Source organism: Balearica regulorum, chromosome 1, assembly GCF_011004875.1.
Source record: "Balearica regulorum gibbericeps isolate bBalReg1 chromosome 1, bBalReg1.pri, whole genome shotgun sequence".
Lineage (NCBI taxonomy): Eukaryota > Metazoa > Chordata > Aves > Gruiformes > Gruidae > Balearica > Balearica regulorum.
Genome location: NC_046184.1, coordinates 154,506,780 through 154,519,745, shown reverse-complemented (window position 1 = coordinate 154,519,745; position 12,966 = coordinate 154,506,780). Strand labels below are relative to the sequence as shown.

At 39.3% G+C, this 12,966-nt stretch overlaps 1 protein-coding gene across 3 annotated transcripts in view; it reads left to right on the top strand.

Moving 5' to 3' along the window:
* Window positions 1–8,291, top strand: part of MYO16 (myosin XVI) — a 406,643-nt gene extending 398,352 nt beyond the window's left edge. For all 3 annotated transcript variants that reach the window (XM_075740353.1, XM_075740347.1, XM_075740336.1), the window contains one exon: window positions 3,457–8,291. In XM_075740353.1, the coding sequence (XP_075596468.1) occupies window positions 3,457–3,690 (234 nt within the window). In that variant the 3' untranslated portion in view covers window positions 3,691–8,291. The remainder of the gene's footprint in view (window positions 1–3,456) is intronic.
* Window positions 8,292–12,966: the final 4,675 nt, after the last annotated feature.

The window sequence follows — 12,966 nt, the reverse complement described above, 5'->3', positions numbered from 1 at the left end:
CCACTGCATTTCCATCCCATGTCCTTCATCCAAGTTGGAATATAAACTTTTTCCATCTTACTTACCAGATCAATCTCATAATGAATAAATATTTGAGATATTTTTCCACTCTTGTTTAAAAGATACAATAAAAGATGTACACGTATTTGTGGACTGGACCAACATTTGTCCACCATACACTGGAAAATGAGCTCTATAGTGAAACTGCTGACCCAACATTAAATTACAGCTTGCATAAGCAGGGTCAGGATAATAAAGCTTCTTCAGTGCCTATAAGCTATAAATAGGATGCATTTGTCAATTGCCTTGCCCAGGCAAAACGTACTCACTTTTCACCCTGCACCTGTGTGCCTTTATGTTTCTTAGAATAGCAGTGGCCCTGTCGCTAGTCAGATACTTTGCCCAGCTTTCAAACCTGAAAATTTCTCTGTACTTCATTAGGGTCATGCTCTCAAACTTTTGTCACCTGAGCACATCCAATAACAGTTTCAAAATATCTCTTTTCTTATAAGTCCACTTATCTACCAGTGTTCAGGCACATCTTTCATTATTTATCGCTGAAACTCTTTCATATGAAGCTCTTGCAATGGCAGTCTAATACAGTTTGCTTTTTGTGTGCTCCAGCACCTCTCTGAGAAGCATGAGAAGCCTCATACAGGTTCATGAAATGCCTAAAATTTAGATGCAAATAAGGGGTCTAAATTAGGAAGGCTGGATTCCAATCTACCTGTTTTCTAAACTGGGTTATGCCCATAATTTAAACCCACAAAAATCTATAGAAATTGGCCACAGTAAGCCACAGTGCCTCCCAAACTATACACCTGTTCTATAGGATTAAAACTACCTGACCTGTCTTTCTTGATAAATTGTTTCTGATTACAAACTTGTCATTTGTCTTCTAATCTTTTCTACCCACACTGAAAAAAAAAAAAAAAAAGTAATGAGTTTTGGTGCACGAGAAGTCTCTGATATCCCTCTAACAATATCCATGGAACATTTCCTTTTCCTTTGAGTCACTGAGGTGCCCTGTTGCATTTTGTGTAAACATAAAAGCAAAGAGGTTTTCAATTTCATGGTGGTATGCAATTGGGATGGCAGCAAAATATGCTTTAATGAAGTCTTACAAACACTTTCCATTTTTCTTCTTTTTTCTTAAAAATGCAGAATTTGCAATTGTACTTGAAATTGTAATACCTTTTATTAAGACATTATATAGGTTAATGCATTTCTCTTTGAAGTTTCAACCAACCAGAAATTAAGCAAATTCCCCAGCAATCCTCAGGCATTTCCACGTAACAGATCATTCCTTCTCTGACAGCACGTGCGAAAGGTCTGACTTGCGCAGGACACGTGTGAAGCAGCAGTGTAAAGCCTGTGTAAAGCTTCTGTACCCAGGTACCTGCTATACCATGAAAGAACTGCAGGATCCGCAGGCAATAGCAAAGTCTTCTACCCCGGGGACCTCATTGCCCAGCAGTGATAAAAATGCCCTTCACATCACGCAGCCCTCCTTGCAACTGGAACCCACCAGATGCACAGTGTCTCATCAGCATTTAAGGGCACTGCACAGCAATTCCTTTATCATGGTGACTAACACACAGCCATCTCTCGTTATTACAAGGAGTATAAATACAATCTTGACAGGAATGGCCATACTTCTCACGTGAGCCTGTTTTAGTCATGTCATAGGTGCCTCTTATAGGTGCCCCTGGGGGGTCCCTAAGAAGGAAGGTAGCAGGGTAAGGGCCACGGACCGTTAGCCGTTATGGTGGGTTTGGTTCATATTCCTAGGTAGGTCCCTTCTGCTACAGCATAGAATCATAGAATCTTTAAGGTTGGAAAAGACCTCTAGAATCATCAAGTCCAACCGTCAACCCAACACCACCATGTCTACTAGACCATGTCCTGAAGTGCCATGTCTACACGCTTTTTGAACACCTCCAGGGACAGTGAATCAACCACCTCTCTGGGGAGCCTGTTCCAATGTCTGACCACACTTTCAGTGAAGAAATTTCTCCTAATATCCAACCTAAACCTCCCCTGGAGCAATTTGAGGCCGCATACCCCAAGCAAGTAGCTCTGAGTACTTGCTCTAGGTGCTGCTCCACTGCATAGGTGCTAAGCAGGTCTTAAAGGACAGTGAGATGGACTTCATAGCTTCATGGACTTGAGCTGTCATGAGGGCTTCAAACTGACTTGAACAAAATAAATAATCATTGGAATAGAAAAGTTAAATTGGAGACAGGAATAGTTTCTTCTAGGTGGATTATGAATCTAGTACAGAACTGGCTACTTCAAGATGAATTTATAAACAGTTTCAGGCCAACTGAAACTGCATTTTTAGTTGTTAATGTGTTCTCTGGAGGAAGACAAGGGCCAGTCCCTGGTTCTAAGGATAACACCTATCTGTGACAAGTAGCATTACTAATTCTAAGCAGCAAAATGGGTTATAGTTTCTTGGTTATGGTTATTTGGGTATTTACATTTAGGGCCAAAACCTGGCTACTTCTGCAGCCGCTATTTCTCTGTGTGAAGGAGTATTTTGTGAGTATAACGGTATTATATGACAACAGTTTTAAGACCACGTTGTTAGAAATATGGACTACTTATCACTGTAGGCATTCTGGTTTGTGTATTTCAGAGGACTGTGTTCATGTACCCTTTGCTGACATAGGGGAGTTTTTTTCCATTTGTTTCATTTTTGGCACCTGCTTCATACAACTTCAGTTCTGTGACTTTCAGATGTGAGACTGAAATAAGGAATTTCTAAATCATTTTTTTATTATTGTTTTCAGTGTAAAGAACAATAAATGGGAACTGGGGGTAGTGAGTTAAGCACAAAATTTTAAACTCGTTTGGAGGAGAAGGTTGCTTCAAATTATTAACAGAGTTGTTTGATCTGTTTTCTTTCAGCTGTAGTACAAATGAGAGCAGCTTTCCCTCAGCAAAAGCATAGAACTTGAATGCTTACCCACATGCATCTATTTATTTCTTTAATTGTAAATATTAGAACGGGAGCACTCACAGCCACTCACCATCTAACATGGCTAAGCCAGGGCACACTGTAGGAGTCTCAGGATTTCTGTTCATCATCCTACTAGAATGTGTGGATAAGCTTATAATGCTCCATGGTGCCCTTTGCAAATAATGGATGGAGAGCAGAAAGGGGTTCCCTCCGCACACGGGGCTTGGCAGTATAAAACACTTCTCATGAGTTCAAGGGAAGGTTATTTTGCAGAAAGTCATTATTGTTTATACATCATTATACATGTCACTGAGCTCTTTACAAAGGAGAATGGGACCTGAATCTGCCCTGCCCACAGGTTTACATCCGTGACAAAAGAGGCAGAGAACCCTGTGTGAACTATCATTCAACATGCACGTTCAGTTTTACACTGCCAGGAGAATTAACTTTATCCACCTTTTTTATTATTATTATTTCCTTCTCACTAACAGGTTATTCATCAGCTTAGACTTTCAGAGAATGAGAGTGTGGCTCTGCAAGAGCTTCTAGATTGGAGGAGAAAGCTGTGCGAAGAGAGAGAAGACTGGCAGCAAATCTTGCACAGCACTGAGCAAAGAATCACAGCCCCACCTCCACCCCCTTGTAAAAAGCCAACGCTGCTGAAGAAGGTAGAAGATACCTCCTGCAACAGACTCTCTTCAGGCATATGGGATACCACCATGTGATTCAGATGTGCATGTTTGCAGACTGTTAGGAATGAAACCATCTAATGACTTCAATCTGCACAATCAGCAAGTTTTCTTCCCTTCACCAAGCGTGCAGGGACTTTTTGTAAGCACTCATTCAAGAGCACAGGATGGAGGAGCTATTTAGATCTGTCGTGTGTGTGTGTGCATGTGTGTGTTTTTTTCATATGTATACACACATACATATATGCGTGCAGCTGTGAGTACATATATGTATGGTTGTATATATATATATGGAGACAAACCGCACTATAAGTACTTAGTTTAAAAGTACAAGACAGTCACTTAGGGTTCTCCCACGGACAATGAAGAAGCTATGTTAAGCTAATGATGATGGGGAGAAGTGACCAACAGGCATTTTAGAGAGATCAGGAAAGTCTGTGTGCACACTGTACAGCTGTTTTATATAGTACAAAAATATGATGTTTCTTGTTCCCTAATGAATGGTTTTATTATATTACATGTATACATATATATATTTCTTTGTAGATGTCTGTGTTCTATTGGCGTTGCAAACCTGAAGATTATTTCCATGTTTATTACTGGTGTTTTATAACTTTATGCAATTGGTGCTGTCGTTCTTTCTTCAAAAGATTCAGTAATAAATTCAGTACTCGCATTTTTCTTTCATAGTTTATCTTTAACAACATACCAAACAGTTTCAGCACTGTGTTGTTTTTTCAAAACTGCCAATATCCTTTCTAAAATCCAATCCTGAAATTCTTGCAAAGCTTCTATGTGCAGGTGTGATTTGATGCTGTTCACAGTCATGAATTAGAGAGCATGACTTCTTTTTGGTGGACCTGTGTTTCTGAATGTGTGAACTGTGAATTCTGCAGTTACATCTCGAATCTTATTTCATTCTGGGTTATGTAAAATAATGAGGCACTCATTTAGATTAGAAGTATGGTTTGAAATTCATACCTGATTATGCGTAAGGTCAGGTGTCAGTGGAAAGATACATAATGGTAATGAGGTATGAAAATAGGGCTGTGATTTACTGTTACAAGCCAGAAGGCTTTATGGAGATGGGTATATCAAAGGATTATGTCCTTACGGTGGTACAGTGATGCATTTATACCTCAAATTTCATGTACTGAAATGGTTTCAGAAATCGGAGCATTCTAGTTGGCGAACATGAGTTCTGAGCGGTAATGTTAATTTATGGAAAAACATGCTACTGGAAACTTGTTAGCTACTGCTCAGCAGTCTTTGAAATACTGCTTTGCCACTAAAAGGTGTTATTTATATATATACGCAGGTATTTTGTCAGGGGCCGCTTATTTTAAGTTCTTGGAGTATGTAGAGCCAGTGTGAAACACTTTTCTTGGCTGTTTGCCCCATTCCTATTGGGATCCAGGAAAAAGTGCTTGCAATTTTGCAAGTGGATGTAAAACTAATATTTTCAAATGTAAGCTAGCTTAAAAAAAGTGAGCTCACCCTTGGTTGGAAGTTGTTGGGAAAGGAAAAAAAAAAACCTGTTTAGAGATGTAGGTTTTTCCATCATGTTTGACAGAAGCTTCAAGCAGGCTGACTGGCAAAAAGCAATCACATGCTTGTTTGTTTGTTTTTACAGGGAAGGAGCAAAACTCAAATTGTTCCCATGAATATCATCAAGCTGTAGGCAGAATTAAGCACCTTCTCTTGCTGGAGATTAAAAAAGACATTTTGAATGGACAAGGAAGGGGAAACACCAGGTTAGCTCAGAATTTTACCTTGTTAGCCCTGTTAACTTTACAGAAGTCCTCTCTGTAAGACTACCCATTTCTACTTCATGGAGACGCAGGGACTGTAGATTCTGAATGTAAGTGGACATAGATCATGACTTTACCCAGGAGGGGCAGATGACCACTGTGAGGTTACGCAGAAAACAACTCTCTCCCGCTCAACAATTAAGTCAGAATGAGGCTTTGCCTGGAAGAACTGAGGTTTCTGCCTTTTCGCTCGGATAACCAGGGACACACAGAGCTCCCTGCGTGACAGCAGAATGAAATGGCTCCACAGCTGTATGCGAGAGAGCTAATTAACCTGACCTTGCAACTACATTGCTTCCAGGGTGCAAGTTGCTATCCCTACATGGCACAGCATCGCTACACATAGCCATTAACAACATCCACAACGGCTAGCTTAGCCATCCTGAACACCTCGCTGCGCGGAGACCTGCAGACGTGCCCTCAGGCTTATCGCTCCTCAAACGGGCCTGGCAAATAGCCCTCTCATAAGCTCTATCATATTGCTAACTCTAATGCCCACTAGCTGGCTTGGTGACTGGTAGCAATCAATCCACAGCAGCCTGGAGGTTTAGGGCAAGCTGTAAAAACTGATGGAGAAGCCAGTTTAGACCATGCCAAGATCCCCGCTGCTGCGGCAGTGAGCTTGCTACCAGTCCTCGAGCTTGCTGTTTGTAAGGTGAGCTTGTGTATCATCTCCAGACAACACTCCTGTCATTGCTGCACTTGCAATGCGGGAGTACCCAGAGGGGAGAGAATACATTTGTCAAGTGGAGTTTAAAATGGGAAATAGTATAGATGCACATTATGCTTTTTGCAATCCTTACTAAAAGTTGTCTTAGAGCAGTGATCGGCCTCAGCTGCAGAAACTCAAATGAGGTCTAAGGAACCTTTTTGCTACTTTCAAAGTCTGTATCGTGCCCTATTATGGCAGTATGACCCAAGCGTGGAAAAAAGATGTGTAGCTTTTCTAGCAGTTTCATCGATGCAGTGACACGGGAGAAGCCAGTACAAACCTGATTCAGGCAATCTGATTCTGCAGACAAAGGGCAAGCGGATTATTACCCCCCTGTGCAGAAAGTCTTTGTTCTATTTTTTGCAAACTTGGGTATTTGGGCTCTTCCTTAAAACATGTAACCACGGTGCAATACGACAAACTAAATAGCAGAAGATGAGAGACCTTTTTTTTTTTTTTTTAATTTTGCTATTAATTCCAGGTTATGTAATGGCTAACTTTTTACTTGGGAAGATTTTCTAGGATATTCCATTAAAATATAGTACTATAGGAATAAAGTATTTGTGTTAAAACATGTTTTAAATATTTCTCTAATGGCAGTAAGACGCTCCAGAGTGTGACATATGATGTCATAATTCACACCTAGTGTGTTCATTGGTCCCTTGGCCTTTGGCCTCATGCCTAACAATGCAGTTGGTAGGGACTTATTATACCATAATTCACACCCTACTGTGTCTTATTGCTTAAATAACCATACCCCCAGAGGTGTCTTAAAACTACCATTAAAGTTTATATTGTGTATCAAAATGTGTTTACAGGGCTGGGAAAATATACTATTGACATTTTGAAATGTTGAGAAGTAGTTTTAGCAGAACTGTACAGTGCTCGTAAATTAATCTCCCCAGTGGAGTATGCACCAGCCAATTACAGTATTTCTTGAGTAGATGAAGTCCTCTCTTGCACATTAAAAAATAGCTTAGACAAAAAAAAAGCCTTATGAATTTAATATTCTAAAGGGAAAGATTAAACTCTATGAGCATGCTAATGCCCTTAATATCCAATGAACAATCTGAAATATATTTATATTTGCAATAAAGCAATTTCAGGAAGCTGGGGTTATCATCAGATAATCACTCCTCCACATTGTGCCTTATTGCTTAATTATTAATATGTGAAACAAACAAAACTTCTAACAAATCAGCCTGTCCTTCAGTATAAGGTAAGAAGAATCAGAAATGTTTTCACTTGGTCTTAAAGCCAAGGGAATTCTAAAACCATATTAAACCAAATAAAAGAAAAACAACAGCTGTTGGCATGAGAAATTTTTAAAGCTTGTAAACCTCACTTGTTACTCCTGAAATAGCACTTGGTGTTTTTTAGTTGCTGTAGTTACATTCCTATTGTAGATTATAAGCAAAACCTTGCTTTTAAAAACTGATTTAGACGTTCAGAGAAATACATGCACCAATATTTTACAAAAGATCTGTGTACAGCATGAAGTGATAAGCCTTTTAAAAATTTTTGTATTGTTTACAGTACAATAGTATGATTGTTGAATAAGTGAATTACATTTCCCTTTTTTGCCAGTGATCCTTTTTATTCCTTCTAAAAGGTTGAATTATTTTCATTAATAACTTTATTATATTGCAGATCCTTTGTGTGTGGGACAAAGAATTTCATTAACTTGCTAAGAAAGCGTAATAGATTGTAGCATAGTTCTAAAGTGATAGTAATAGCCATATTCATTGTAGTTTTTAATTCTGCTTTATAGTATTGAGATCCCTAGTAATCCCGTTATTCTTATCTCTATAAAGCCTGCTAATAACTGAAATGCTCTGAGGAACCTAAAATAAGTTTTGCCATTCGCTTGTTAAATAATAAATGTAATTAAACTCTGTACAAGTCAGTTTTCCAGAATGGTATTAAACATTTCATGGCTTTGTGTTCTAAATATATAGTTTTTAAAAAGAAAATACCACCTGAGCAAAAATATTTGACAGCATCTGAACAAAATAGAAGGGCGTATAAGGAAATGCTTTTCTTCCAATTTTGCTGTTCTCTGTATACTCAGGATTTTCATTTTGAGAATAAATAAATCCCAGTGCTGGCTTATACTGTGGTTGTGAGAATTAGATCATTAGCAAAGACTGTCTGTCCTTCCACCTGTGGTTTGGCCATTTCCCTGACCACATGAACGTATGCTGGATCTGGCTGAATCACGGATTTTGCTCTGAAGTGTTTTAGGGAAAAATTTTGTGAAATCATGATTGTCTTTCTGAGGATTTATTACAGTAAATGAAAAAAAAATATCTTGAATTAGCTAGAAGTATTTAATTCAACTTTAGGTAGCTTGTTTTGGTTCTTATATATCCTCTCTTAGCCCTTTCTTATTTCATTTCCTGTCAACTTAGGTTGCTTTTCAAACAGACTTTTATAATGAGAAAAAAAAAAAAGTGGTTAAATGACATTATAGCATAATGTTTAGGTTTAATTTTTTAAAAGAAACATTTTCCTTTAAAAATACTGAAATATAATATTTCAATATTTTCAACATGTTTTTCACCTTTTCTTTTCCAGCTGAAATTGTTTGTTGGATGCAATCTGAATTTACACATAATTTCAACTCTTACCAGACATACTTTTTCATAAATTCGCTCTTCTCTGAAAAGACCACACTAACAAATATTTGTCTTGAGATGTAGGAGAACTGCTGAGGTCCTTAGAAGTATCAACTGGGAAAATTTGACAAGCACAGGTATATTGCAGTCATAGCAATGTTCGTGTGACAGCTATTAGTTAATGCTTGTGCCCTCGAATGTTTTTATCTGGGCTCTAGCCCCTTCTCAGTCTACATGGATGTGTAGTCACCTGTCTCCTGATATTCATTAGACTACAGAAAGAAAAGTGCTGAATCTGTCATGCACTCCCAAAGAAAGGGGAGAAATGTGCTCCAGGATCTTTCTAATTACTGCTTAATATAAATTACTGAAATATTTCTGAAGATGGGAACTGGAAGGCAACTTTCTGACCTTCCAGATGTGAACAAACCACTAGGCTGGAAAGCTGTGGCAATGAAATAGCCACAGCTATTAAATTAACAGTTATGGAAGTGTAGCTCCTCTATCTCACAACATAGTATAACTTGGTGGTCAGGAAAATATTCCAAAAACTAGGGAGGCTGATTTTGCATCCTTTCAAGAAGACAACTCCCTAAGGATCGTTTGAACTAGAACCATCTCTAGCTGGTTTTAGTGCAGACTCTCTCTAATAGAGTGGTCTGAGGCTCACAAATCGGGGGGATGTCTAGTGTTTAAGTGTGACAGGACTAGGATAGGGCATCTGTCGTGTGTGGATGGGTAAGTCTGAGTAAGTGCTTTGGAAATCTCCAGACATTATGAGCTTCCTCATGGTTCTAAACACCAGCATGATCCCATTAAGTGTAGTGCTGGATTGCAAAAGGACCTGATGTCTAGATTTTGTCTAAATCCTTGTTTTATACCTCTAGTCCCAAGCAGTTTGTGCAGTTAAGAATATCTTGAATAAAAATTACTCCTCTACTAATCTTAATTTACTATATTTTAGTAGCCAGACTACTAAAAGTATGTATTCAAGCCTAACATTTACTGATATAGCTCCCATGTCTGTAATATGAACTTAGTGGGTTTTTTAAAAAAAAAATAACTAAAAAAAAGATAATATGAAAATAACTGCATTTGAAACATATCTTCTGGGTCCATGCTGAGATCTGGACTCCCCTAACGTTAGAGTTACCATGAGCAACATGCTAAATGCCACATCATCAAATATCAAGACAGCAACCCAAAAATAGCTCTCAAAATTTAGACTTTCTTCTGGTTTGATCTTCTGTCCTATATAATCCCTGAGTCCTCATCAGGCATGAGCAGTTACCAAGGTCAGACAGGATGCAGCATGAAAAACATGCATCCTTTGTCTCCTTGTGAGTGCAACATCTAGACCTTCAGCTTCTCTGAGGTGGGAAAGGCATTCTGTTTAGTTGATCAAAACCCCAGTGATGGATACCTTAGATCAGATATCTCATGTAGATGTGCTTACTTTTCTATACCAGGTATCATTCCCTTAAACATTCTGCAGCAGGCTTATTTGTTCAACAGAGACATTGATTTATAGCTGGGGAACTTATGTCTAGTTTAGGTCCACGATTTTACAAAGATGTTTAGTTAAATTCAGGATTTATTTGACCCTGGCTGATTTTTAGGGCCAGGATGATTTACTTATTTCTGTAAATGTACAAAAGTCCTGCTTGAACATTCAAATAAGCTCTGCCAATTTAAAAAAAAAAAAAAAAAAAAAAAGCAATGACTCATGGCAAATCTATAGGTCTAGTCTTTTATTTAATCCCTGTATAGGTATAAAAGGCCAGATCCTGGTGAGGATTTGGATCCCGTAAGGAAGTTAACACAAGACCTGCCTTTTAGGTGCCTTGTCCCTGGAAAGGTGCGTAGGACTGAGCTGGGTTTCCATACTGCCTGTTCTGTTCTTCCATTTCTGACTCCATCTGAGTTATTTCTCATGGTAGAAGAAGCACTGTGGTTCAGGGAGAAAAAAGAGACGACTTCAGCATTATAAGGGGCATAGGTCTGCACACAGGAGGAGGCAGAGGGAACAGAGACTCCATCTTCCCAGGAAGTCTGAGAATTTCTGAGCCAGCACAGTAAATTTTCCCAAAGTTCCCAAACCTCCATGCCCCTTACCTACTAAAGCACTGGGACACTGTGTTTAAGACAAGTGATGCCTGGCCTTTAAGAGTAAAAGTACAGGCATGTATCAAGGTCAATGTTCTTGAAAATACTCCCAGGTAAAAGTAAAGGCCCAGACAAGGACAAAAAGATCCTTGAGGTGAACAAACAACTGCCCAGGATTACGCTCACAGTTTTATCTAGAACTTGTGGAGGATGTGTAAGATTATAAAGGATAAAGAGGAAAAAAATCAGGGGGGAGGGAAGGCAGAAGAAACCAGACTTCTAGTAAGCTAGGCAGCTTTTTTTGTGTTGGGTTTTTTTGGGGGTTTTGTTTTATTTTGGTTTATCCCATTCTAGTACTAGGAGAAAATAAGTAACAAGTACCTGGAAGATGAGAAGATTAACAAACAGCTCATATGGGGTTCCCAGAAACAGTATGCATCATTCCCCCACATTTTCTTCTTCAATAAGGTAACTGAACTGGCAGAGATCATCAAAAGCCTTATTAATGTTAAAGAAGAACACGGGTACTGGGTTGGGGGTTTTTCTATGTCCTGTCACATCCTTTAAACAAGCTGAGGAAATAAGGGCTGTCATAGAGAAATTTAGGTCGGAAAGGACACCTGGAGGATCAGTTCCCTAAGCTCCTCTGTGGCTGCACTTCCATTGGCAGAGGCCGCTATGGGGCTGGCCGCCTTTGCCACAGAGGCGTGCTCTTGAAACGTGTTCAGCTTCTTACCCTCATGGACCTTCACGTCCTTTCAGCAAAGCTGCTTCCTATCCAGCAGCCCCCAGCCTGTACTGTTGCATAGGGATTTCCCACTGAGGATGTAAAACTTAAATTTATTTTTGAGCAATGTTAAGTTTCTGCCAGCCCATTCCTTCAGGCTACCAGCATCCACTGAACATCAGCCCCATCCTCCAGAGCTTCACTGAAGTATTGACTCCTCCAGCACATACGCAGAATTTGCTATTATCCACAAATTTAATGATTTTTTCAGTTCATTATTAAAGACAGTATTTTCCCCAGAATTAACCCTGGAGGAATGCTACTATTTGGCTGACAATTGGTTTTTGTGCTGTTGTCACATGCTTTGAGCCCAATGGTCCAGCCAATTTTTTTTACCCACCTTGAAGTCCACTACCCGAATCATATCTTATCAGTTTGGCTATAGGGTGCTGTGGTAGACAGCAACCTTGATTCACAGTGTAAATAAATAGATGGTTGAAAATAAGTTCTTAGAAAGTAATCACTGGCAAACTGGCAGGAAAGTGAGATTGCACATAGGATCTCTTCTTAGGAGGCATTTGAGACCCACTTTTTTTCCAAATAATTGTTATCTGAGTGGATGGCTGAGCAGGAAGAACATACATACAGCTAAGAATGGCACCAAACTCAAATGAGTTTGTAAGAATGCTGGGGCAGAATTCAAAATGGTGATACAAAAACTGCCAAAGTTTCTCCCACAATGCAGGAAAATAAGAGATGCTCATTTCTCCCTCAGTGGAGAAAAGCATGCCCACAGTCTCAGAGCCAGCAAGGCTTCAAGACTGATAGCTCCCCAAAGAGGCAGAGAAAAGATCAGTTTGGGAAGACCACGTTTAGGAACTGAGTAGACTGGTGGAGTCTGTGTGTAATGTGCTGAGTTGGTGAGCTGTGGCACACAGCACTCGACATGAAAACAGTTGTAAGGTCATAATTGTGGTACGATCGGAGATATACTTTGTGAATGTGTGTGTGTGCGTGTGTCTCTTGCTGTATGTGTTTGTAAATTTGACATGGGCTCCTTAGTAGGTATATGAATAAATCCCTTACAGGAACATTGGGATTTTCAATTCAACCCTGACAAAGAGTCTGCAGATGCTATTCCATTATATGTCTGCGTGGTGTTAGAAATGTCCTCCTCTCCCTGTACAGCCCATGCATGAGAGCTCTCAAACCTGTTATATGGAGAAATACTACTTCCCATGTCCCTTCTGCTTTTCATACAAGGAAATAAAAAGTGGGTGGGAGTTCTGTGAGGAGATAAAGCAAGATTTAGCTCCATTTGGGTACAGAGAACATATC